Source organism: Azolla caroliniana, unplaced genomic scaffold, assembly GCF_043228905.1.
Source record: "Azolla caroliniana isolate FFs.n. ecotype wild unplaced genomic scaffold, voAzoCaro1.0.p SCAF_7, whole genome shotgun sequence".
NCBI classification, from domain to species: Eukaryota; Viridiplantae; Streptophyta; class Polypodiopsida; order Salviniales; family Salviniaceae; genus Azolla; species Azolla caroliniana.
This window is the reverse complement of record NW_028230442.1, coordinates 12,339,236-12,362,005: the sequence shown is the minus strand read 5'-3', so window position 1 is coordinate 12,362,005 and position 22,770 is coordinate 12,339,236. Positions and strand designations below refer to the sequence as shown.

Sequence of the window (22,770 nt, the reverse complement as noted above, 5' to 3'; positions counted from 1 at the left end):
TGACGAAATGATGTACCCGAGAAATTCCACTTGGTTGCACCCGAAACTACATTTTTCCAGCTTTGCATACAGACCATGTTCTCGAAGTCGTTTTAGTACTAATAGTACATGAGAATCATGTTCTTCTTGGGTCTTTGAATAAACCAGTAGATCATCCAAATAGATGATCAAACAATCATCCAATAGATCTCGGAATATATCATTAGCCATGTGCTGAAAGACTGTCGGCGCATTAATGAGGCCGAACGGCATGACCGTATACTCGAAGTGCCCATATCTGGTGCGAAACGCGGTCTTCCATTCGTCTCCTGGTTGGATCCGTACGAGGTTATATGCTCCCCGTAAGTCGATCTTCGTGAAGAACCTGGCACCATTGATCCATTCTAAAAGACTTGAGATAAGGGGAAGAGCATACATATTCCTGATTGTAACCTTATTCAGGCCACGGTAATCTACAACGAGACGAAGAGATCCATCCTTTTTCTTGACGAAGAAAATGGGCGCGCCAGCTGGAGATTTCGAATGCCGAATGAAACCATTTTCCAAATTCTCCTCTATATAGGCCCGAAGGACTTCCAGCTCGGTTGGTGACAAATTGTAGATCGGTCCCCATGGCGGCTCTTTTCCCGGTTGTAAATCGATGGGGCAATCGTACGGTCGATGATGAGGAAGTGTGTTGGCTTGTACTTTATCGAACACATCGATGTAATGACAATACTTCTCGGGAAGTTGAACGGTGGATTCTTCTTTAGTGGTGCTGGAGGGGTTTACTGATATTGCAAAGAGGAACATTTCTTCCTTGCGCCCTTCTTTACGCAACTAACATAGCGAAATGGTTGCCATCTTCTAAGTTGACCCTTGGGTTTGTCGACACCGGATTTCTCTTGTTCTCCAATCTATGTCTGGGTTATGGAACTCGAACCACGGTAATCCTAAAACTATGGGATGTTCTGGGATACAAATAATATTAAATGATACTACACATGCTAAGTTATCTAGGACAATATTAATGGGCTCTGACTCTTCTATGATATTTCCGGAAGCAATAGGACGTCCATCAATGACTACTACAGAGGCTGGACACTGGAGTTTTCTTAGGGATATCTTATGAGCTTGAGCAAATTTCTTATCCATAAAGCAAGAGTTAGCTCCGGAATCTAGGAGTGCTAGGACATGTACTGGAGGGGTACTTTTAGTACTAACTATTACTTGGGCTACGAACACATCACTAACTTGCTTAGAGGGAATGGAACCACTAATGGGTTGCACAGATCTAGGGCTGTCCAACCAAACGGCTCCTATTTTGGCTGGACTTAGTCGTTTAACTCTTCTTCTAACTGACTAAGGACATCAAATCTGTTCGCTAGATTTGGGCTATTAGTACTAATAGGACTATCAGATATCCCTACTAAAATAGGCTCGGGTTTAGTACAATTAGAACTAGCGACTATTTGGTTTACCTGTCTTCTTGGCCTATGGGGGCAATTTATTGCAATATGTCCTGGTCCACCGCAGTAAAGACATAGTCGATTTGTACGGCGTCGTTGCTTTTCTTCTTCGGATAATGGCCCTCGACGACGTGTAGTGTCAATCTCCATCGGAGTCGGAGTATTCGCTGGAGGCGTATTATATGACTCCCTCGGAAAAGGTCTTGATACCATTGAGGTGTAGGTGGGCTCTGATCTTGCCCTCGGCATTTGTAACTGTCGTTCCGAACGTCGCTCAAAGAGGCGGTTGTCACATCTCACCGCGCGACAGATTCCTTCTGTTAAGGACTTTGGCTCTTCGGGGAAGGTCAAGAGTAAATCCTTGACGTCGTTGCGTAAACCATAACGAAATTGCTCCATCAACGCTTGATCATCCCAAGGGATATCGGCGGCGAGTAGGCGAAAATCTACAACGTATGCGGAGGCTGGACGGTCACCTTGGCGTAATCGCCGAATTTTGTTGATTGCGGTCCTGATGCTGTCAGTATCTCTGAAACATGCTTTAAACTCACCTAGAAACTCTTCAAAATTGTTGAGTAACAGAGATTCCTTTTCTAATAGTGGAGCGAACCATGCCAATGCTGAGCCACTTAACAAAGTGCCTACTAAACCCACTCGTGATGCATCGGTGAGATATCGGGAAGGATGCATTTGAATAACTAATCGTACCTGGTTAAGGAACCCTCTAAACTGCGATCGCGTTCCATCGAACTTCGTGGGAAGGCCAATCTTGGGTTCTTTATGAATCCCTTGTGTTCCGGGCCCTTGTTGTTGCATCGCTACAATGGTGGCTTCGAGTTGTTGCACGCGTAACGCAAGTTCCCCATATTGTTGTTGCGTTTGCTGCTTTTCTAAGGAGATTTGCTGAAGATCCCCCAGCAACCGTTGGTTTTCTTGTTCCAAAGCATGGAACTTCTCTTTCAAGCATTGAAATTCCGAGAAAATAGATTGATATTCTTCAGCGCTAACAGTGGCCATGGGATGAAAGAAAAGAGGAATAAGAGATTAGTAAGAAATGAGAGAGACAGAAGGTAAGAAAATCAGTTCAAACTGTCAGGAATAGTACTAAGACAGAGAAGGAATTAGTACTAAAAGAAGTATTAGTACTAAGAGAGGTGAAGAACTCTCGAGAAAAGGAAAGAGTGAGTGAGAGGGAGGGAGAGAGAGATTGAGAGAGAGAGAGAGTGATGATAAGAAAAGATATATATTATGTGAAGAAAATGTACAGTAGCTAGGAGGCTTAAGACTGGCGTTGAACCGATTTGGTTCGAAATAATGCCTTGTGCCTCCTTTTATAGTGTTCTAAGGAATACTCCTGAAGTTTCTAGAATGTTCCAGAGAAATTTGGAATATACATCAATTTTCTATAATAAAACATAAATGAAAATAATATTCTACGTATTACAATGTATAGTCTAATGGTCAAGAGCTCGACCCATGTAGCATAAGGTCATGGGTTCGAGTCTTGCCATATCATGACAATTTAAAGCGAACCACGCGGCATAATCATGCTATTATGATATACGACGTGCATGCGCAAGAATCAAGAAGTGACGACTGCAAACAATGAGGGCGGGTAAAAGCATGCGAGTGGAAACATTATTAGAGCTCATTAGCTGGTAAAATGGCCATAACTATTTAGCGGCATGACCATGACATCCCTACGACAGGTGTTACCAAGGAACGAAGAGGATCACTTCCGACAAGCCATCCAGTGCACAATCTGTCTCAACCCAGGACACTCTGTGATCGATTGCAACATGCGTGCCCACTGCCCGATTTGTCACTCTCGACCGGATACCATAAACAATGTGAATACAATTTGTTGAATCAATCCGTGGTGTTGATTCGACGTATCGAACCCAACAACACAACCGACAAACCGATCGCTTTCGCAAGGACGAGCGTTATCGCAACACAGAACGTAATTACTATTTGGGCCGGCACGACCGTCATAACCGAGACAAGGAGCAATATTCAGAGGATGATGAACAAGAGGAAGAGGACTATCAGCGAAACAGTTGCTATAACGACCGTGGAGGTCGACGTTACGAAAATCAGCGCCCTTTAAACAATCGCGGTGGGCAGGCCGAACCACAATCGCATGAAGGCACTAGACACACACGAAACCAGCGGGTGCACAACGATAGTTCGGAGGACGAGCCACGCCATGATAATCGTGTTGGGAGATAGGTCCCTCCAGATGAAAAGGGAGAAGAACAGTGCTGATGAACAAGCTCGGCCGAGGCCGAAGCCGTATGAGGAGTACCCGGCTACCGAGAGCCGGATGGTGCAGACCCGGTATGAACCGGATGAGGAGTACCCGGCTACCGAGAGCCGGATGGTGCAAACCCGGTATGAACCGGATGAGGAGGACCCGGCTACGGAGAGCCGGATGGTGCAAACCCGGTATGAACCGGATGAGGAGGACTCGGCTACGGAAAGCCGGATGGTGCAGACCCGGTATGAACCGGATGAGGAGACATATTGGTAAATATGTTTCTAAGAGTCCATCGAGGATATATTTGTAAATAGCCGAAAAGTCATTTTAGTATAAATATGACTTAGGGCAAACTTTTAGAGTTGTTGTCATTCTTGTTTGAAAAAGAATAGAGAGAGCGCGTAACTGTGTACAGAGAGAGAGAGAGAGAAAGATGACGTTGCCTCTATTGTAACCGCCGCCTGTGGCGAAGATCTGTGAGCACGAGATCGTTGCCTCAGTGAACTCACTGTTGTACATTCTTACATAGTGACAGTTTGCAGCCTGTGGGCTACCGTGGTTTTTCCCCTAGTTTGGGGTTTTCCACGTAAACCTCCTGTGTATATTCTTCTTCTTTGTGTCGCGTTTTATTTCCCGTTTTCTGTGTATCATTCTAAGCTCGGTTGTGGCCGAGCGTTGCGCATAAGGAGCGTTCAGTTCCCGTCAATTGGTATCAGAGCGAAATCGACACAGAAAATGGACGAATCGTTTGGCGGCATGTTCAAGCTCACCGGCTCCAACTATTCAGTGTGGAAGTCGAAGATGAGGGACATGCTCGTGGTTAAAGACCTCTGGCTGCCGGTTCAGTTCGGGGACAAGAGACCGGACAAAATCAACGCCGCGATATGGGAGGTGATGCACATGAAGACAACCGCGTACATACGGTGCTTCATCGACATGAGCCTGTACAACAACTTCAATGAAGAGACCAAGGCTCATGAGCTCTGGGAGAAGATCGGCATAATGTTTCAGAACAAAAACGCTGTCAATCAAGTGTCGGTATTCTGGAAGCTAGTAAGACTCCGGTACCAAGATGGCTCCAGCATGGCGGAGCACATGAATGCCTTCCAGGGGCTAATCCACCAGGCAACTTCATTGGAAGTACCTCTCACTGATGAGGTACTAGCGCTACTCCTGCTCGGTTCCCTCCCGGATAGCTGGGAGACGTTGGTTGTCACTTTGGGCAACGCCGGGCCAGAAGGAAAACGGTTATCCCTAGCAAGAGTAAAGTCGAGCTTGCTAGATGAGGAGGCGCGTCGGAAGGATAAAGATACAAGCTCCGACTCCAAAGCGCACCTTACCGAATCGGAATGCGGAAGACATAGAAATCGTAGTCCCCAGAACCGGGAGAAGTTGGGGACACGGTCAAAGTCAAGGGGGAGACCCACTTGCTTCTATTGCGGCAAGCCGGGTCACTTCCAAAAGAACTGTCGGCATTTCCGTAAAGACAAGGAAACCGATGGTACCGATTTGAAGCGGACCCCGGACCGGAACGGTAAAGACCGGAAGGGGACGGACCGGAAGGGAACGACGGCAATCGCGGCAAGTGAAGAAGAGTTGATGCTCATCACCGAGGAGAGTGAAATAAACCTTGCCGGCGACGAGATGACCTAGGTGGTAGACTCTGGAGCATCGTTCCACCTTACCCCAGACCGGAAATGCTTCTCATCCTACTCAACCGGTGACCACGGCTGTGTCCGGATGGGGAATGAAGGTACATGCCGAATTGTCAGCATAGGAGACGTGTGGCTGTCAACACCAACCGGATGCAAGTTGTTGTTGAAGGATGTCCGACAAGTTCCAGAGGTTCGTCTGAACCTGATATCAGCCGGTCGGCTAGATGATGAAGGCTACACGGGTAGCATCCGGAACGGTGTCATGAAGTTCAGCAAAGGGAGCCTGATTGTGGCTCGGGCCCGAAAGGTCAACACATTGTACCTGATGAATGCCCGATTATGCCTGGAAGAAGTGAACGTGGCTTCCGACACTGCCGGTGAGTTGTGGCACAAGAGGCTGTGTCATATGAGCGAGAAGGGGATGAAGAGGCTTGCAGAAGACAACCTCATTCCAGTGAAGAACGTGCACTTAGAGAAGTGCACTGATTGTCTGGCCGGTAAGCAGAACCGGACCTCCTTCCGACCAAGGCCACCGATGAGACGGAATGCGCCACTAGAGTTGGTGCATACGGATGTGTGTCAAGTAGACACGAAGTCACATGCCGGAGCGCAGTACTTCGTGACGTTCATAGATGACCACAGCAGGAAGCTGTGGGCCACACCGTTGAAGACGAAGGATCAGGTGTTATCCGTCTTCAAAGAGCTCCACGCGAGAGTGGAAAGAGAAACCGGCCGGAAGCTGAAGGCGGTTCGAGCAGATAACGGAGGAGAGTACAGGGGGCAGTTCGAGGAGTACTGCCGCTCGAAGGGAATCCGGCTCGAATTTACCGTGCCGAAGACGCCGGAACTAAATGGACTGGCCGAGAGGATGAACCGGACCATAATGGAGAGGGTCTGGAGTATGCTAGCGCATGCAAAACTATCCAAGAAGTTTTGGGCTGAGGCACTGTCGACGGCGACATACGTGATAAATAGATCACCCTCAGTACCCTTGGACGGAGACACGCCACAGAGAGTGTGGACCGGTAAGGAAGTATCCTACTGGCATCTGAAGGTGTTCGGGTGTCTTGCGTACGTGCATGTAGCTAAGGACCGAAGAGGAAAGTTAGATCCAAAGACCCGGCCATGCATATTCCTTGGTTACGGTGACGATGAGTTCGGCTACCAAGTGTGAGACCTGGTCGACAAGAAGGTATTCCGGAGTCAAGATATTATCTTCATGGAGAACAAGACGCTCGCCGCCCTGGAGTCGGAGAAGAAGATAATGAACTCCGAGTCGACCGGTAAGGATGGACTCTACGATGAGCAGACCCAACCGGCAAGAGACCGGTTAGCACTCGAGGAACCAGCCGGTTACGGTGAGGATACCGAACCGACAGAAGAAGAAGTAGAGGAAGCTGAGACCGGAACCGGCCAAGACCCCGAATCGGATTCGGATGAAGAGCAAATGGAGGAGCCGGTTACCGAAGCCCGAAGACGTAGATATCCTCTCAGAGAGAGAAGGGCCCCTCGGAGATTTCCGGATGCAGAGCATGTTCTACTGACCGATGAGGGGGAGCCGGAAAGCTTCGAAGAAGCGAAGGTTGACACCCACAACCAAAAATGGTTAAGTGCCATGCAGGATGAGATGGATTCCCTGCATGAGAACCATACGTACAAATTGGTGGAGTTGCCGAAAGGAAAGCGGGCACTCCGAAACAAGTGGGTGTACAAGTTGAAACCGGGAGATGCCGGCAACCCCCTGAGATACAAAGCCAGGATCGTGGTGAAGGGGTTCCAGCAGAAGAAGGGCGTGGACTTCGACGAGATATTTGCCCCAGTAGTAAAGATGACCTCCATCCGGACGGTGCTGAGTATAGCGGCAAGCATGGACCTCGAGGTAGAGCAGTTGGACGTAAAGACGGCATTCCTTCACGGCGACCTCGAAGAAGAGATCTACATGTAGCAACCGGAAGGATTCGTGGAGAAAGAGAAGGAGCACCTGGTATGCCAGTTGAAGAAGAGCCTGTATGGACTAAAGCAGGCTCCCCGACAGTGGTACCGGAAGTTCGACTCCTTCATGACCGATCAAGGGTACCACAAGACGCAGGCCGACCACTGCGTGTTTGTGAAGAAGTTCGAAGGAGGAGACTTCCTGATACTCCTTCTGTACGTGGATGACATGTTGATCGTCGGACGGGACCAAGTCAAAATACAGATGTTGAAGAAGGCTCTCAACCGGACCTTCTCAATGAAAGACTTGGGTCCGGCAAGGCAGATGCTGGGGATGCACATCATCCGGAACCGGTCAGCGAAACATTTATGGCTGTCACAGGAGAAGTACGTGACAAAGGTGCTTCACCGGTTCAACATGTCAGATGCGAAACCGGTCGGATCGACACTTCCGGCTAACTGCAAGCTATCCGGTAAGCAAAGCCCAAAGACGAAAGCAGAGAAGACGGATATGATGAAGATTCCATATGCCTCTGCCGTCGGGAGCTTGATGTACGCAATGGTGTGTACCCGACCGGATATAGGATACACAGTCGGAGTGGTGAGCCAGTTCATGAGCAATTCCGGCAAGGAGCACTGGAACGTTGTCGAGGTATTCCTCGCGTGCGTGTAGAAGAGGCGGGACCGCGGGGGTCTTGGACTAGGGAGTGGAGGAGAAAGAATAGGACATGATATGGAGGCTTAGCTCAAGAGGAGAAGAGGAAAGAATAAGACCACGACATCGAAGGAGGGATCGGCGGAGGCAAGATGCTCAACAAGTTATATTAAAAACAATGAATGGTTACAACAATGGTGGCCGCCATGGCCGCACCAAAAATGACTATCCGAAAACCCTAAAGGGAAACCCAAGAAGAAAACCCTAACCCTAAAACGAAATGGGAAGAGGGAGAACCCTAGACTAAGTGGTATACCTTACTCGCACAAAATAGGCAACCCTTCATAAGTGACCCCTCCCTTCCTTTTATAGCCCAAGGAGGGAGGGACCTTACAATGTCGGACAAAAATTTCCCCTCTCTTTCTATACACCATATCCTAGTATACATGTGCACATGTTGCACACCACCGACTTGCCCCTTCCACCCCGGTTTTCGCCTATGGACGAAAATCTTCACGACAACACGGTTAAATGGATACTTCGGTATTTGAAGGGCACTTCAAATATGTGTCTTCGATTCGGCTCCGGAAAACCTCAATTGGACGGTTTCACCGATTCGGACATGTCGGTTGATGTGGATACCAGCTAGTCTACATTCGGGTATGTAATAACATATGCAGGGGGAGTTGTTTCGTGGCAGTCGAGGCTGCAGAAGACGGTTGCATTGTCAACCACAGAGGCGGAGTACATAGCGGTTGTGGAAGCCGGCAAGGAAATATTATGGATGAAGGACTTCATCGGAGAGCTCGGTATCCGGCAAGAGGAATACCGACTCTATTGCAACAGTCAAAGTGCATCCACCTTGTTAAGAATGCGGCCTACCATTCTCGGACGAAGCATATCCAGCGGAGGTATCACTGGATCCGGGAAAGAGTAGATGATCAGGAGTTCGCACTGACGAAGATCCACACAGCCGAGAACGAGTCAGATATGCTGACCAAAGTGCTGACACCCGACAAGCTGAGCGCGTGCCGGAAGAGGATCGGACTGGTAAGACACCCCATGCCGAAGTGAAGGGGGAGTTTGTTGGGAGACAGGTCCCTCCGGATGGAAAGGGAGAAGAATAGTGTTGATGAACAAGCTCGGCCAAGGCCGATAGGCTGAGGCCGAAACCGTATGAGGAGTACCCGGCTACCGAGAGCCGGATGGTGCAGACCCAGTATGAACCGGATGAGGAGTACCCAGCTACCGAGAGCCGGATGGTGCAGACCCGGTATGAACCGGATGAGGAGTACCCGGCTACCGAGAGCCGGATGGTGTAGACCCGGTATGAACCGGATGAGGAGGACCCGACTACGGAGAGCCGGATGGTGCAAACCCGGTATGAACCGGATGAGGAGTACCCGGCTACGGAGAGCCGGATGGTGCAGACCCGGTATGAACCGGATGAGGAGACATATTGGTAAATATGTTTCTAAGAGTCCATCGAGGATATATTTGTAAATAGCCGAAAAGTCATTTTAGTATAAATATGACTTAGGGCAAACTTTTAGAGTTGTTGTCATTCTTGTTTGAAAAAGAATAGAGAGAGCGCGTAACTGTGTACAGAGAGAGAGAGAGAGAAAGATGACGTTGCCTCTATTGTAACCGCCGCCTGTGGCGAAGATCTGTGAGCACGAGATCGTTGCCTCAGTGAACTCACTGTTGTACATTCTTACATAGTGACAGTTTGCAGCCTGTGGGCTACCGTGGTTTTTCCCCTAGTTTGGGGTTTTCCACGTAAACCTCCTGTGTATATTCTTCTTCTTTGTGTCGCGTTTTATTTCCCGTTTTCTGTGTATCATTCTAAGCTCGGTTGTGGCCAAGCGTTGCGCATAAGGAGCGTTCAATTCCCGTCAAATCGTCACGGCTACCGCAGGAAACCCCAAAATACACGGTAGCACCAACGACCTCGAGATGAGCAAGCGCAGGCATTCGAGCATGTGGCTCCACCAACTACCGAAAATGGTGAGTCTAGCGTACATTGTTTTGTTTGCCAACAACCAGGCCACTACACAACTCAATGCCCATGGCGCGATAAGGGAAAGGGACCAGTCGTGAACACCATCACGATGGAAGTCCTGCAAGTAACTACCCGTAGTAAGACCAAAGTAGCCAAGTGGGCGAAACAAGGCGATATTCGGGAAGCTGCCAAAGCCTGGGTAGACAAAGCAAATGAGGCCAACATAAATCGCATGCGTCAAGAGGCGGCATCTGTGGCATCATCCTCCCACAGGGAGGATACGAGGCCGGGGGAGCATCCGGTATGGCAAGCACTCGCAGATTGCCTGATTACCCTAACAATGAACAAGCTATTAAATTTGGCTCCTTGATTCCAACAACCTGTGGAGACACGAATGCGTAACATTGACCGAGTCGAGATCCCGACCCACTTCGCAGAATCTAGTATGGGGCCATCCGTGGTGGACCACCATAATCCGTCTATTAAGGTTCTCTTACAAGCATGGCTCCTCGATTCCAACAAGCCATGGAGACACGAATGCGTAACATTGACCGAGTCGAGATCCCGACCCACTTCGCAGAATCTAGTACGGGGCCATCCATGGTGGACCACCATAACCCGGCTATTAAGGTTCTCTTACAAGGGGAGGAAATCTCTGGATGCATAGTCGATAGAGGGTCGGGAGTAAATATCATTAGCAAGGCCACTTGCAATCGCCTTGGCATTTTAGAGTGGGAGGTGTGCCCATTCTGGCTCCGCATGGTGGATACGCGATCCGTCCGACCACTAGGGCTTACTCCAAAAGCTAAAAATTGTGATCGGCGGGAAAGCATTTGAGATAGCGACCGTCGTCTTAACCTTTGATGCCCCTTGCGTGAGATGTATAGTTTTTTGGATGGCTTCAGTGGATACAATCAGATATGCATGCATCCTGACGACTAGGAAAAGACCGCTTTCATGACGGAGTGGGGCGTGTTCATTGCCATGGATACGTCGGATATAGCCATCGACAACGCACTATTGGCACAATGGATGCTATTGTTGCAAGAATTCGAGTTCGATATCCAACATTCGAGTTCTGAGTAAGAAACTAGTGTCGACAAACACCATATCTCCAAGCACAATCTTCTTGATAGAACGTTTTTGAAAGTAGAATGTTCGACCCATTGTGTCTGTCGACTGTGGACAAGGATAACATCTATGCATTGACAAATTCGAAAGAATGGTTGCCAAATTTGTAAAGGAAGGAGTTAAAGACGTTTTCATTGGGTTAGATGATATATATTATGGTTCTATTTCACATTTGCCTCCCCTCCTTATGATTGAACATGTCTAGATAGCCATTAAGAAATTGGTCTCTTGTAAGGCAAGTGATATTCAATGTTTAAAGGACAAAGTGCTCAAGTGGATGTGAAAGGAAGCACATGCATGAATAAGTGTTATGTTTAATCATGCATTCAACGTTGGTTGCCCTAAAATGGACTACAAATTGGAGTAAACCTTTTCACAAAGGTGGAGATTTAAATTCTATAAACAATTATCAAACCATCATGGTCAACTCACTAAGGCCAAAAATATTTGGATGTATAACGGAATCAATGATAAGTACATGGGCTAGGAAAAACAATAAGAGAGCTTAAGGACAAATTGGATTTTGGAAACACCTTAGCACCATCAATCACCTTGTCACACTTCCAATGTCAATGGAAGCAAGCCGCTTGACAGGTAAGGGTTTATATTGTTGTTTCCTATGCATCAAAAAAGCTTTTGATATGTACCTTGTGCACATCTTTGGAGGCACATGGAAGAATTCAGGGTGGCAAGTGAACATATGCTTGTAAATGCCTGAATCTATGAGAAAGTTATATGCATATGGGCGCCATAATTTCAATGGAAGTATTGGTGTTGAGCAAGGATGCACACACTCAAAAACTCTTTTTAGCCTATGCATCGATGAAATAAACAAGTGATTGTCAAGTTTGTAAAGGCATTCCAAACATAGTTGCGACATACAACCTAGTATCATATCATATACGTCCTGAGATTTTTCTGGGATATAGAAAGAAAAGATAAAAATGGTATCTAAATCAAAACAGTTTGGTAATAAGATCTTGAGAAGTTTGGTAATAAACAGAAACCACTCGTCAGGATTCCTTTTTGGTTCAAAAAGAGAACTAATTAAAATACATTTCACAACATGTAAGGTCATACTGAACTCATACATATATTTACTAGTAAGAATCAATGTATCTTTGAATATCCACATCTTTGAAAAAGTTTAGATAAAAGCGTAAACCATCAGCCCCATCATCCCGACATAATTCACCTGAAACATACACATGTTTAGTACTCGCAGAAAACAATGATGAATAAGATTAGAAACTGAACTACTTGCCTTTGTTCTCAGCAGTAAGAAGTTGTTCTTTAGCTAGAGCTGGTGCCATTCTCAGAGTTTGTGCTGCCTCACTGGCACTGATTCCAATTATAGCATTTTCCCTCTTTGACAGCAAAGCTTTTATTCTCAAAATTACCTGTAGGACAAGCATTTCAATGCATATGTTTCCTCGAATGCAATGTGCCATCATATGATAGGACAATTCAAAACAGAAAACCTCTTCATCGCTTTGAGATTTGGATTGAATCACCTTTACTCCACTGTCAAAGCTCCGTAAAATTACAGGTCTACATGTATCAGAATCCAAAAAGTAAGTAGGAAATCACTACTACTGTATTTGATCAATTCTAATACAAACATTGCATGCTGAGCCATACACATCAATCTTTCCCCATATTGTACAAGCCTGAAGCAAGTCCTCTGGAGAAATGAGTTCTGAAAAACCAGGATTGATTGTTTAATGGTTACATTTTGGCACTTGATAAATACACAAACTGTAATACCTGTCCCTCGGGCTCGATTGAACAGACAATAGACATCAACCAGTGCCAGCATTCCTCCAGATCTCTGCAAAGGAACTTTAACAAAATCTGCTAGCTGAAAATACAGGTGTGGAGACTGCTTAGAGGCTCTTTTCTTGATTAATACATGATCAGCAAAATAAAATACACACAATTAAACAATGTTGCAAAAAAATGATTTCATTTTCATGAAATGTGCACATGGATTACAAATTTTGGGCTCAATAATAAGTTCTTGATGTTCTTTTTCCTTCACAATCTTTTCACTGAATTTCATGTAGTGGGTTCTCTGAACTATGATCTGTACTATGATGGATTATCTTCTAACATCTTGAATCGACTTAGGGCGTAAACTTAGATGTCTGACCAAAATATCCTCCACATACCTCGAATGACCTTTTCATCGGGGTAGTAGATGTGGTCTTTTATTAGATCCTTATGAAACAAATAAATAAATTGATACACAAAAAAACATTGCATGACTCATGTCAACTACCTTAATCTTCAACCATCTAGCATCAGTCACACCTTAATATAGAAGTGCTGCAAGCCGATTACCACAGCACTAGAGAAGCACCTGACGGGAAAGCTGTTGATGGTATTGAGCACCAGCTGTCTCCTTTGTTACAGGAGAAGCAATGCCAACGCTCAGCATCCAATCTTGCATATCCTGTTTCGAGCCGAATTCATCCTCGTCTGTGAATCCTGACTGTGTATTAGGCGTTGACAAAAGTTTTGCCCTCATCTTTTCGGCCAGCGACACCATTTCCTTGGCCTTGTTCTAAACAAGTAAAAGCACTGTTACTCAGAAAAGCACCAGGGACTGATATGACTCCGTTTATACCAAACAGGATACAGAGTACAGTTTCAACTACTGTAAAGATTTAAGAGAATATAAATGCAACTAAAGCAAGTTCTCCAGTTATAAACAAAAACAAAGAATATATAGACCAACCTTGGTAAAGTTTCCTACTTTGCAAAATTTCTACCTCCCTAACATTGACAAGATTGTGAGTTAATTAGCAATTGTGAAGGTTATGTAGGTTTGATTTGAGTTTCCACAGTTTTGAATGACAAACAAAGTGTATATAAATAGACATTTAATAATTGTCATATAATTATAAAGCTATCATCAAAAAGTACAAAATCGCCATTATCAGACATTCATATTACTTATTTAAGTTATTAGTTGACACTACTGCAGTATAGGAGATCAATGTGCTTTTAGAGTTTGACAAGTGAATACACTTGCCAGCATTATATTTCTATCAAGGGAAGAGACTGCATGTCACACATCAGGAACTTCGCATGACTTAATGGTGCAAAAATAATCATCATAAGGGATGGTCCAATTCTCACCTAGGAGTATACCCCAGGTATAACCTGGATGGGAAAGTTTCTGGCACGTTTCAGGCCATTCCTGAACCAGGGTTTTGCATACCCATTTACTTCCTCTCGCACATAAATTGAATCTAATAGAATGACACTGCTGATATTAGTTTCTTCAAATTGAAGACAGGTTATAAGTGTTGGGAATAAAGGGCCACCCTGCCTTTTATTAGTGCACGAGAGTGAACGCACTCGTAGCACATTTTTGACTTGTATATACATAATATCTAAAAACCAAAAAAACGGTGGTACACTCTTTGTACCCAAGACATAGTGCATCTCTCTCTCTCCCTTTGTCTTTCACTCAGACTCTCTCCCTCTTTGGTTGACCTAAACCCTAATCCTCGTGCTGCCCTTCAAACTGGTATCAGAGCAGAGCATGTTAGAGCAGGTCACGTTTTTCTGCAGAGCAGGTCTTCTTTTCTCTCTGCAAAGCAGGTCACATTTTCAGCAGAGCAAGTCTCTTTTCTACAGAGTAGGTCACATTTTGACCTTGTACGACAGAAACATCTTGTAGGCTTTGACAATGCATGTACAACAAATATTGCCTCTGAAAATTTATTTGCAGATCTAAAATTTTCTGTTTTCCGTGTGGCTATATATTTTTGGTTGGTATTTGTTTGTACCTTCTTAGTTCACGTGTGTGAGAGTCTAGGCTTGGTTTTTTTTCCTTAAATTTTGGTCCTTTTGGGCTAAGAAATCATGACTAGCAGCAATGACAGTAGCCACCTTATGCACATCAAGAAGCTTGAGGATGCACATAACTTTGCGGTATCGAAAAAGCAGTGCTACAACATCCTGTTACAAAAGAAGCATGCAAAGCCTATTAAAGTCAAAGGGGTAAAGCCTACAGATATAAACCAAGATGATTGGCAAGAGTTGAACGAGCTTGCACGCTCGACTATTGAGTTGTCAATTTCTGATGCCTTGCTGTTTAATATTGAAGGTTTGGACTCTGCCTATTCTATATGGACTAAACTAGAGGAACTGTATGCCCAAAAGACAACAGCTAGCAAAGTTTATTGGCTTAAGAAACTTATGGACTTGCGCATGATAGAGGGCACGCCCATGTCAACTCACCTGAGTAAGTTCAAGTCCATTTTCAGCCAGCTAGTTGCCTTAAAATTCATCATTGATGATGAGTTTAAGGCCACGTTTTTACTTTGCACCTTGCCAGAAAGTTGGGATACTTTCAGGACTGCTATGAGCAATTCAAATGAGATGCTTCTTTATGCCGATGTAGAGAGTTCTCTACTCATGGAAGAGATGGGTCAGCAAAACAATGCATCCAATAAGTCTCCTCTAGTGCGTTGCGTACTAGGGGTAGGTCACAACAGAGAGGCAAATCTAATAGTTATGGCCGTAGTAAATCACGTGGTAAAGATGTAGAATGCCATCACTGTGGCAAAAAGGGTCACTTTAAATGTGATTGTTTCAAATGGAAGAAAGAGAAAGGAAAGGGCAAGAAGATAGATGATTGCATAGAAGAAAAGAGAGACATTTATTCAACCGAGGGAAGGCAATACTAAAATTGAAGAGGTGAATGTAGTCACTCATGACAGTGATAGTGGAAATGATGTACTCTTTGTCTCTTCATGCCATAGAGAACACACTTTCATTGTAGATACGGATGGTGACATGCACACTTGGATACTCGATTCCGGTGCTTCTTTTCACGTCACCCCTCATCGTGAGTGGTTTTCAGATTACACAGGGGGTCAACATGGTGTTGTCCATCTTGGGGACAACTATGCATGTGAAATTGCAGGTATTGACACTGTGCAATTACAGTTTCAGCATGGTTCTGCTTTCACACTTCAGCATGTACGGCATGTACCTCAGCTCAAGAAGAGCTTGATTAGCACTGGACAGCTAGATGACGATAGATTTCACACCACCTTTGGTGATGGGAAATGGAAGATTTGAAAGGTTATTGCCAAGGGTAGTACAAGTGATACTTTGTATCCTCTCCATGTATCTAGTGTGAGTGACCATGATGTTGACATAACCGAGCAGCCAAGTATTTCTTTGTGGCATGGCCGATTGGGACACATGAGTGAAACTGGTATGAAAGTACTTTCTCGTTTGGGTTACTTGCCATGTCTTTGTTATGCTGATTTTGAACATTTTGATCATTGCATTTATGGTAAACATGTACAAACATCTCAAAAAAAGTTTCTTTCGCTGAAGTCTTCCCCGCTTGAGTTAGTACATTCAGATGTATGTCAGATGTCAGGGCTATCATTAGGGGGAAAGAAATACTTAGTCACTTTTGTCGATGATGCTACACGGAAGGTATGGGTTTACCCTATTCGTAGCAAGGATGAAGTGCTCAACAAGTTTCGAACATTCTTGGTATTAGTTGAGAATCAAATTGATAAGACACTTAAGTGTCTTTGTTCTGACAATGGTGGGGATATGTGTCCAAGGCCTTTGAAGCATTTTGTGACAGGAAAGGGATAAAGAGGGAACTCAATGCCCCTTATAATCCACCCCAAAATGAAGTTGCAGAGCGTATGAATCGGACTATTCAAGATAGGGTCCGTACTATGCTGTGTTACCCCATGGTTTTTGGGCAGAGGCTGTTATGACAGCTGTTCACTTGATTAATCGGTCACCTAACAGGTCTCTGGGAGGGGGAATACCCCAAGAAGCGTGGTCGGGCAAGCCACCTTCATATGCTCACTTGAGAGTGTTTGGCTGTGAGGCTTTTGTGCACATTCATAAAGAACGCAACAAACTTGAGCCAAAGTCCTGCAAATGTATTTTCCTAGGATACGGTGACGAGGGTGAAATGGGGTATAGATTGTGGGATCCCGAGGAAAGAAAAAGTGTACGCAGCAATGATGTTATCTTCCGGGAAAATTGCATGCATAAACAACCCGAAAAGTCTGAGGAAGTACGTAGGGCTGTATTCCAAGTAGAAATACCTTTTAGACAGGAAAATGTGCCTGCTGTACAGCAGCAAACACCTGCTGTAAACATACCTGCAAATGCAGAAAATGGGGCTGGAAATGATCAGCCAGCCTTTGCCAATAATGATGAGCCATCAAATGTGCAGGAACGGCTAGAACAGCAAGCTGTTAATACTGATTTGCAGGCTGAAATGCCTGGACAGCAAGTTGAAAATGATGATTTGCAGGCTCAACAGCTACCAAACAATGAGCATTGGGTTAGGAGATCGTCTAGAGTTACTAGACAGCCTGACAGATTTGTTCCTGATGCAAACAGTGTGGCTGATTATGTCATGGTGACTGATTGTGGCGAACCGTCTTGCTTCAAGGAAGCAATGGACAGACAGGACAATAAAAAATGGTATAAAGCCATGTTGTCAGAGATGGAATCTCTTGAGAAAAATGACACTTGGGATTTGCTGCAGTTGCCTAAAGGGCAGAAAACACTTCCATGCAAATGGGTTTATAAAATGAAGGTCATTTCTGATTGCTCACCAAAGTACAAAGCAAGATTGGTTGCAAAAGGATACAAGCAGGAATATGGAGTTGATTTTGATGAGATCTTCTCTCCTGTAGTTAAGATGACTACATTAAGAACCATTTTGGGCCTACTTGTAGTTGAAGATATGGAGCTCATACAGATGGATGTGAAGACTGCCTTTTTACATGGCGATATGCATGAAGACATATATATGCAGCAGCCTGAAGGTTTTGTGGCTAAAGGCAAAGAGAAGATGGTTTGTAAGCTCAAAAGGAGTTTGTATGGGTTGAAACAAGCACCAAGAGAATGGTATCATAAATTTGATACATTTATGCAGTCTCAAGGTTTTCGTACAAGTCAAGTGGACCACTGCTTGTACACCAAGAAGGCAGGAGATGGCAGGGACAATTGGGGTTCCATTGCCTCCATATTTGAAACTCAGTGCAGAAGACAGCCCAACATCTGATGATGAGAAGGCTGAAATGGCTAAGGTTCCATACGCTTCAGCTGTTGGCAGTGTGATATATGTGATGGTTGCTACACGCCCTGATATTGCTTTTGGGGGGGGGGGGACAATTGGGGTTCCATTGCCTCCATATTTGAAACTCAGTGCAGAAGACAGCCCAACATCTGATGATGAGAAGGCTGAAATGGCTAAGGTTCCATACGCTTCAGCTGTTGGCAGTGTGATATATGTGATGGTTGCTACACGCCCTGATATTGCTTTTGCAGTGGGAGTGGTTAGTAGGTACATGGCAAATCCTGGTAAAAAGCATTGGGAAGCGGTAAAAGGTATTATGAGATACCTCAAAGGCACAAAGGACTTGTGCATTTGCTTTGGAAAGCAAAAGGCATTTGTCGTTGGTTTTACGGATGCGGACTATGCTGGTCACGCGGACAGCAGAAAGTCTACTTCTGAGTATGTGTTTACTTTCACGGGAGGAGCGGTCTCTTGGATCTCTAGACTACAAAAGTGTGTTGCATTGTCTACTACAGAGGCAGAGTATGTTGCTGCCACTAAGGCATGCAAGGAGGCTTTATGGCTTTCATATCTAGTGAGAGATCTTGGCATTACAGAGTTACCTATTCTTCTTTGTGACAGTCAGAGTGCTATCATGCTAGCTCGGAATCCCGTCTTTCATGCAAAGACGAAGCACATACAGGTGAAGTATCACTTCATCAAAGATGTACTTGACAGCAAGAACATTGAGCTTGTCAAAGTACATACGAATAATAATCCTGCAGATCTTCTCACGAAGGGTCTTCCAGCTGAGTGTTTTGCTCATTGCCGACAGATGATGGGAGTTGGATAGATGTATGTAGTTCAGCTTTGTACATACTTGGACTTAGCTGACTTTCTTTTTTTCTCCACGGCACATTGCCTTTAGGTGGGAGGTTGTTGGGAATAAAAGGCCATCATGCCTTTTATTAGTGCACAAGTGTGAACCCACTCATAGCACATTTTTTACTTGTATATACATAATATCTAAAAACCAAAGAAAAAGTGGTACACTCTTTGTACCCAAGATAGGGTGCATGTCTCTCTCTCTCTCCCTTTGTCTCTCACTCAGACTCTTTCCCTCTCTGGTTGACCTAAACCCTAATCCTCGTGCTGCCCTTCAATAAATAGAGTCCATTATCCTTTGTCATAACTGCTAAGTTTGTCATAACTCCGAAGGGGTGGGTCGTTGCAAGACTTTACATACCAAGATTCTCAATACATGAAATAGGGAATGGAGAAAATTCAAGAGTACGGTGATAATACACAAAATCACCAACTGTTTGTCTACATTATCTTAAACTAAAATAATGAAATATGTTAAAAACAATGCAACATCAACCCATCGCTCAGGACTCACACACACAACCTTAATATTGCAAAGCACAAGCTTTAGCACTACACTATCATGCTTTATATATTTGGATTTTAGAATTTCAATAAGGTAATTAGCATTGATTTTTCATGAAATCTAAAGACTCACATATGATGTTATGTAATCTCTAGTTTTCTTCGTCCGGGAAATGGAGGGTATATGATTTAGGATTTATTAGAGAGACATTTTAGGTATCTATCATTTTAATATAGCAAAGATTAGGGTTTGGGGAAAGGACTACTACCACTCTAATAATGGTGCACAGAAGGAGAAGTAGAACCAAAAGGCACAAGGAAGTGGAGGCAGTAGCAATGCCATCCTTGCTGAATTAAAGGAATATCCGCGTCAATCCTCAGTATTGAGATTCTAGATAAATGGAATCGAGAATCACCAACGATACAAAATTAATGCATAAATAAAGAAGATCATTGAAATCTTTAAAAATGATTGGATGTAAATTCTAATTTTTGGAATTTAAATTCTTTTTCCAATCAAACTTTCCCTCTGTTGCAATCTAAATATTTTGGTGCAGGCATTCTCCTTTTATGGTAGTTCTCTTTGGAAATTATATCCACAAGATCAAGGAAGAAAAACATATTCTCATACATATCCTTGACTTTACATATATCAGATCAGTGAAGATGATTTAATCTCCTCATCACCATCATAGCCAATTGTAAACCCACACAATATTTTTCCAAGTGTGTGTGGAAACATTGATTCTCGCTCATGAATCAGATCAAATCTGTATGTAAGCATACTGGAGTTGTACCATGGAGGCTGACAATACAGAAGGATTCCCTTTGAATGTGGCCTACAGCTCTCAACAAAAAATTCCAAATATCTTGGCCAACAAAATGCTTCAACTCAATGGTTCTTTAAATTCAATAGTCCCAACCTTCAGAAGAACAGGAAAGAGAGTGGGGAATGCCCCCCCTTTCATGAAGCTATCTTTATCAATATCTGAGAACTTTTATCAATCCTGTCAATGCTGGGTAGTTCCCTTATCCGAAACTCCCTGACTGCATACAGCCAGTTCAATCCATTTCCACTACTATTTGGATTTAGTTATGTGATCAGTCTATTACTTCTCTAGATGCATTTAGAATCCATGAGATAAGTGTGCAGTTACAGCATACTACTCATCATGATTTCATCACACTCAAAGCATACCATACTCGGTGGTAGGTGTAGCTTAAGTTTCTGAAACTATCATAACACTCAATTTCCTTTTCAGAAGTTTAGATAGGAAATAATCAGCATATGGTAAACTCATCTATAGGCTGGTTCACCTTCCATACACATAAACAGAATTTCTGTTCTTGTTTCTTTCTCCCTTAAGGATCCCCTAGAGACACAGATTACACGATATTAAAATATTATGGCACCATTATTTACAGTAAATGTTATGATTCTCCTATTTATCAAAGTTAACTAGGATGGACTAATTGGCCTAGGGTTCTGGGGTGAACTTTTTCATGCGAACAAAAATGTCAAATCACATTTAGAACTCAAGAAACTGAACATTAATGCATTTGATTTAAGATCTAGAAACACAAATTTGTACATTCACATGGTATATAAACATATAAAAAATTAGAACATCATTCTCTATTTATAGTTCTGGAAACTCATCATTAGCGCATTTAGAACTCTAATTGTAAATTTGCAGATATTATGTAAAAACACTCGCTATACATACATACACATCAGAAAGAAAATCTTGAATTCCCTTATATTTGTATTTCAACAAAACTGATCATTTGTAGATCTTAGAACGAGAAACGAAAATTTGTGCATTTGCTCAAGAGACCACAAATTGTGATCCATAAATTTTACACACAAAATCCGTAAAGAAAAATACATAAAACTCTCAATAAATGAAGCTATCAATAGTGCATTTGGGACTACTGACGGTAATTTGAGCATTTTATGAAGATAACAGACATTATGACTCATACATATAACAGGCATATTGCACTCAGACACACCAAAAACGAAAATTTTAAATCTTCTCATGTGTATATTTAGAAGGAACTGACCATTAATGCATTTAGATCAATGAATGCCTCCTGCAGATTCTTATCGGTCTCTTCCCATTGCTCTTGTTCCTTCCTAAGGATACCAGAAAGGCCCGCCATGGCTGGTGAAGCTCGACTTGGACCAACCAATTCTTGCATCGTACTACTAGATGGTTCGAAAGCCATTCCATGGCTACTATATTTCCTTCTATCAAACCTCTCCTTCTCTATACTAGACGTTCTTTCCCATGCTTTCATCTGAAGAATCTCCGATAACCTAACAAAAGTCGAGTCTCCACCGGATTGATTCCGCAAAACAACCGAAATGGAAGCAAACGAAGATGCATTTAAGTGACCTTGAAGAGAAGGAGTTCCTTCTATGGTCAAATAAACCTCAACTTTGATGCGAGGCGTCGAGAAAAGAACGGATTTGATGTTTTTCTTAGGAGGATAAATCTGTGAGATGGCAGGAAGAGGTAGAGAACCTCCTCTTCTGATCTTCTGATCGAACCAAAGAATGCGGTGAGTAGTGAAAGAAACCATACCAGATCGGAGTGGAGGAGATCCGTCTGCTTCGAGGTCTGCGTTCTCGACAAGATGGCATTCTATTTCACCTTCGAGAAGCTCTGGTCTTCCGCTGCTTGTGAAGTTGAGAGGATGGAGGAGTTTGTTCCATGCGCCTTCCATTTGGACAATCGCGTCTAAACGTAAGTGTTTGGCAGAGCAGAGGAAGGATAAGGAGAAGGAGACGGAGACGACAATATGCATACATACATACATACATACATATGTATATATGTACTATATGTATGTATATATGTATGTATGTACATATATATGTATGTATGCTCGTGTCTATTCTCCATCAAATCATAGAGAGGGTTGGCGAGGGAATCGCAGCCACAGACGGTGCAGGTCGCTCACTCAGAGAAAGGCGCGTGCGATCTGCACCGTCAGATTTCGATAAGAAAGAACGCGCGAAAAAAGACCTGTCGAAGGTCGCCCAACTCTGACCGTTGCAAGTCGCCCAACCAAATGTATCATTTCGACCAAAATCTTCAAATAAGCTTGATCATTACCCTTAAAACTTACAATAACATATCAAACAGTCACAAAATCCAACCTTAAATTACCAACTCTGACCGTTACAAGTCGCCCAACCGTTGTAGGTCACCCAACCCTG

General features: G+C 43.9%; 1 protein-coding gene across 2 annotated transcripts; it reads right to left on the bottom strand.

Annotated features, from left to right (window-relative positions):
• Positions 1-12,106: 12,106 nt before the first annotated feature.
• Positions 12,107-22,332, bottom strand: LOC147861982 (EAP30/Vps36 family protein). 2 transcript variants are annotated; one of them, XM_087322933.1, is made up of 6 exons: positions 21,609-22,332; positions 13,446-13,649; positions 12,851-12,944; positions 12,725-12,782; positions 12,565-12,634; positions 12,107-12,483 (listed from the first exon to the last, which is right to left on the bottom strand). In XM_087322933.1, exons 1-6 carry the CDS (start codon positions 22,272-22,274, stop codon positions 12,340-12,342), a joined length of 1,236 nt encoding a protein of 411 aa, XP_087179059.1. In that variant the 5' UTR covers positions 22,275-22,332; the 3' UTR covers positions 12,107-12,339. The 2 variants fall into 2 exon arrangements, with proteins under 2 accessions (XP_087179059.1, XP_087179060.1); XM_087322934.1 differs by having other exon boundaries at positions 12,347-12,483; positions 12,706-12,782.
• Positions 22,333-22,770: the final 438 nt, after the last annotated feature.

What these genes read in the sequence shown, in the direction of transcription:
- LOC147861982 (XM_087322933.1), bottom strand. Translation starts at nt 22,274, where the DNA reads ATGGAAGGCGCATGGAACAAACTCCTCCATCCTCTCAACTTCACAAGC. An exon ending in TTGATCTAAATGCATTAATG is followed by an intron (nt 13,650 to 21,608) that starts GTCAGTTCCTTC and finishes TTACTTGTTTAG; the next exon opens with AACAAGGCCAAGGAAATGGT. An exon ending in ATCAACAGCTTTCCCGTCAG is followed by an intron (nt 12,945 to 13,445) that starts GTGCTTCTCTAG and finishes CTGTATTTTCAG; the next exon opens with CTAGCAGATTTTGTTAAAGT.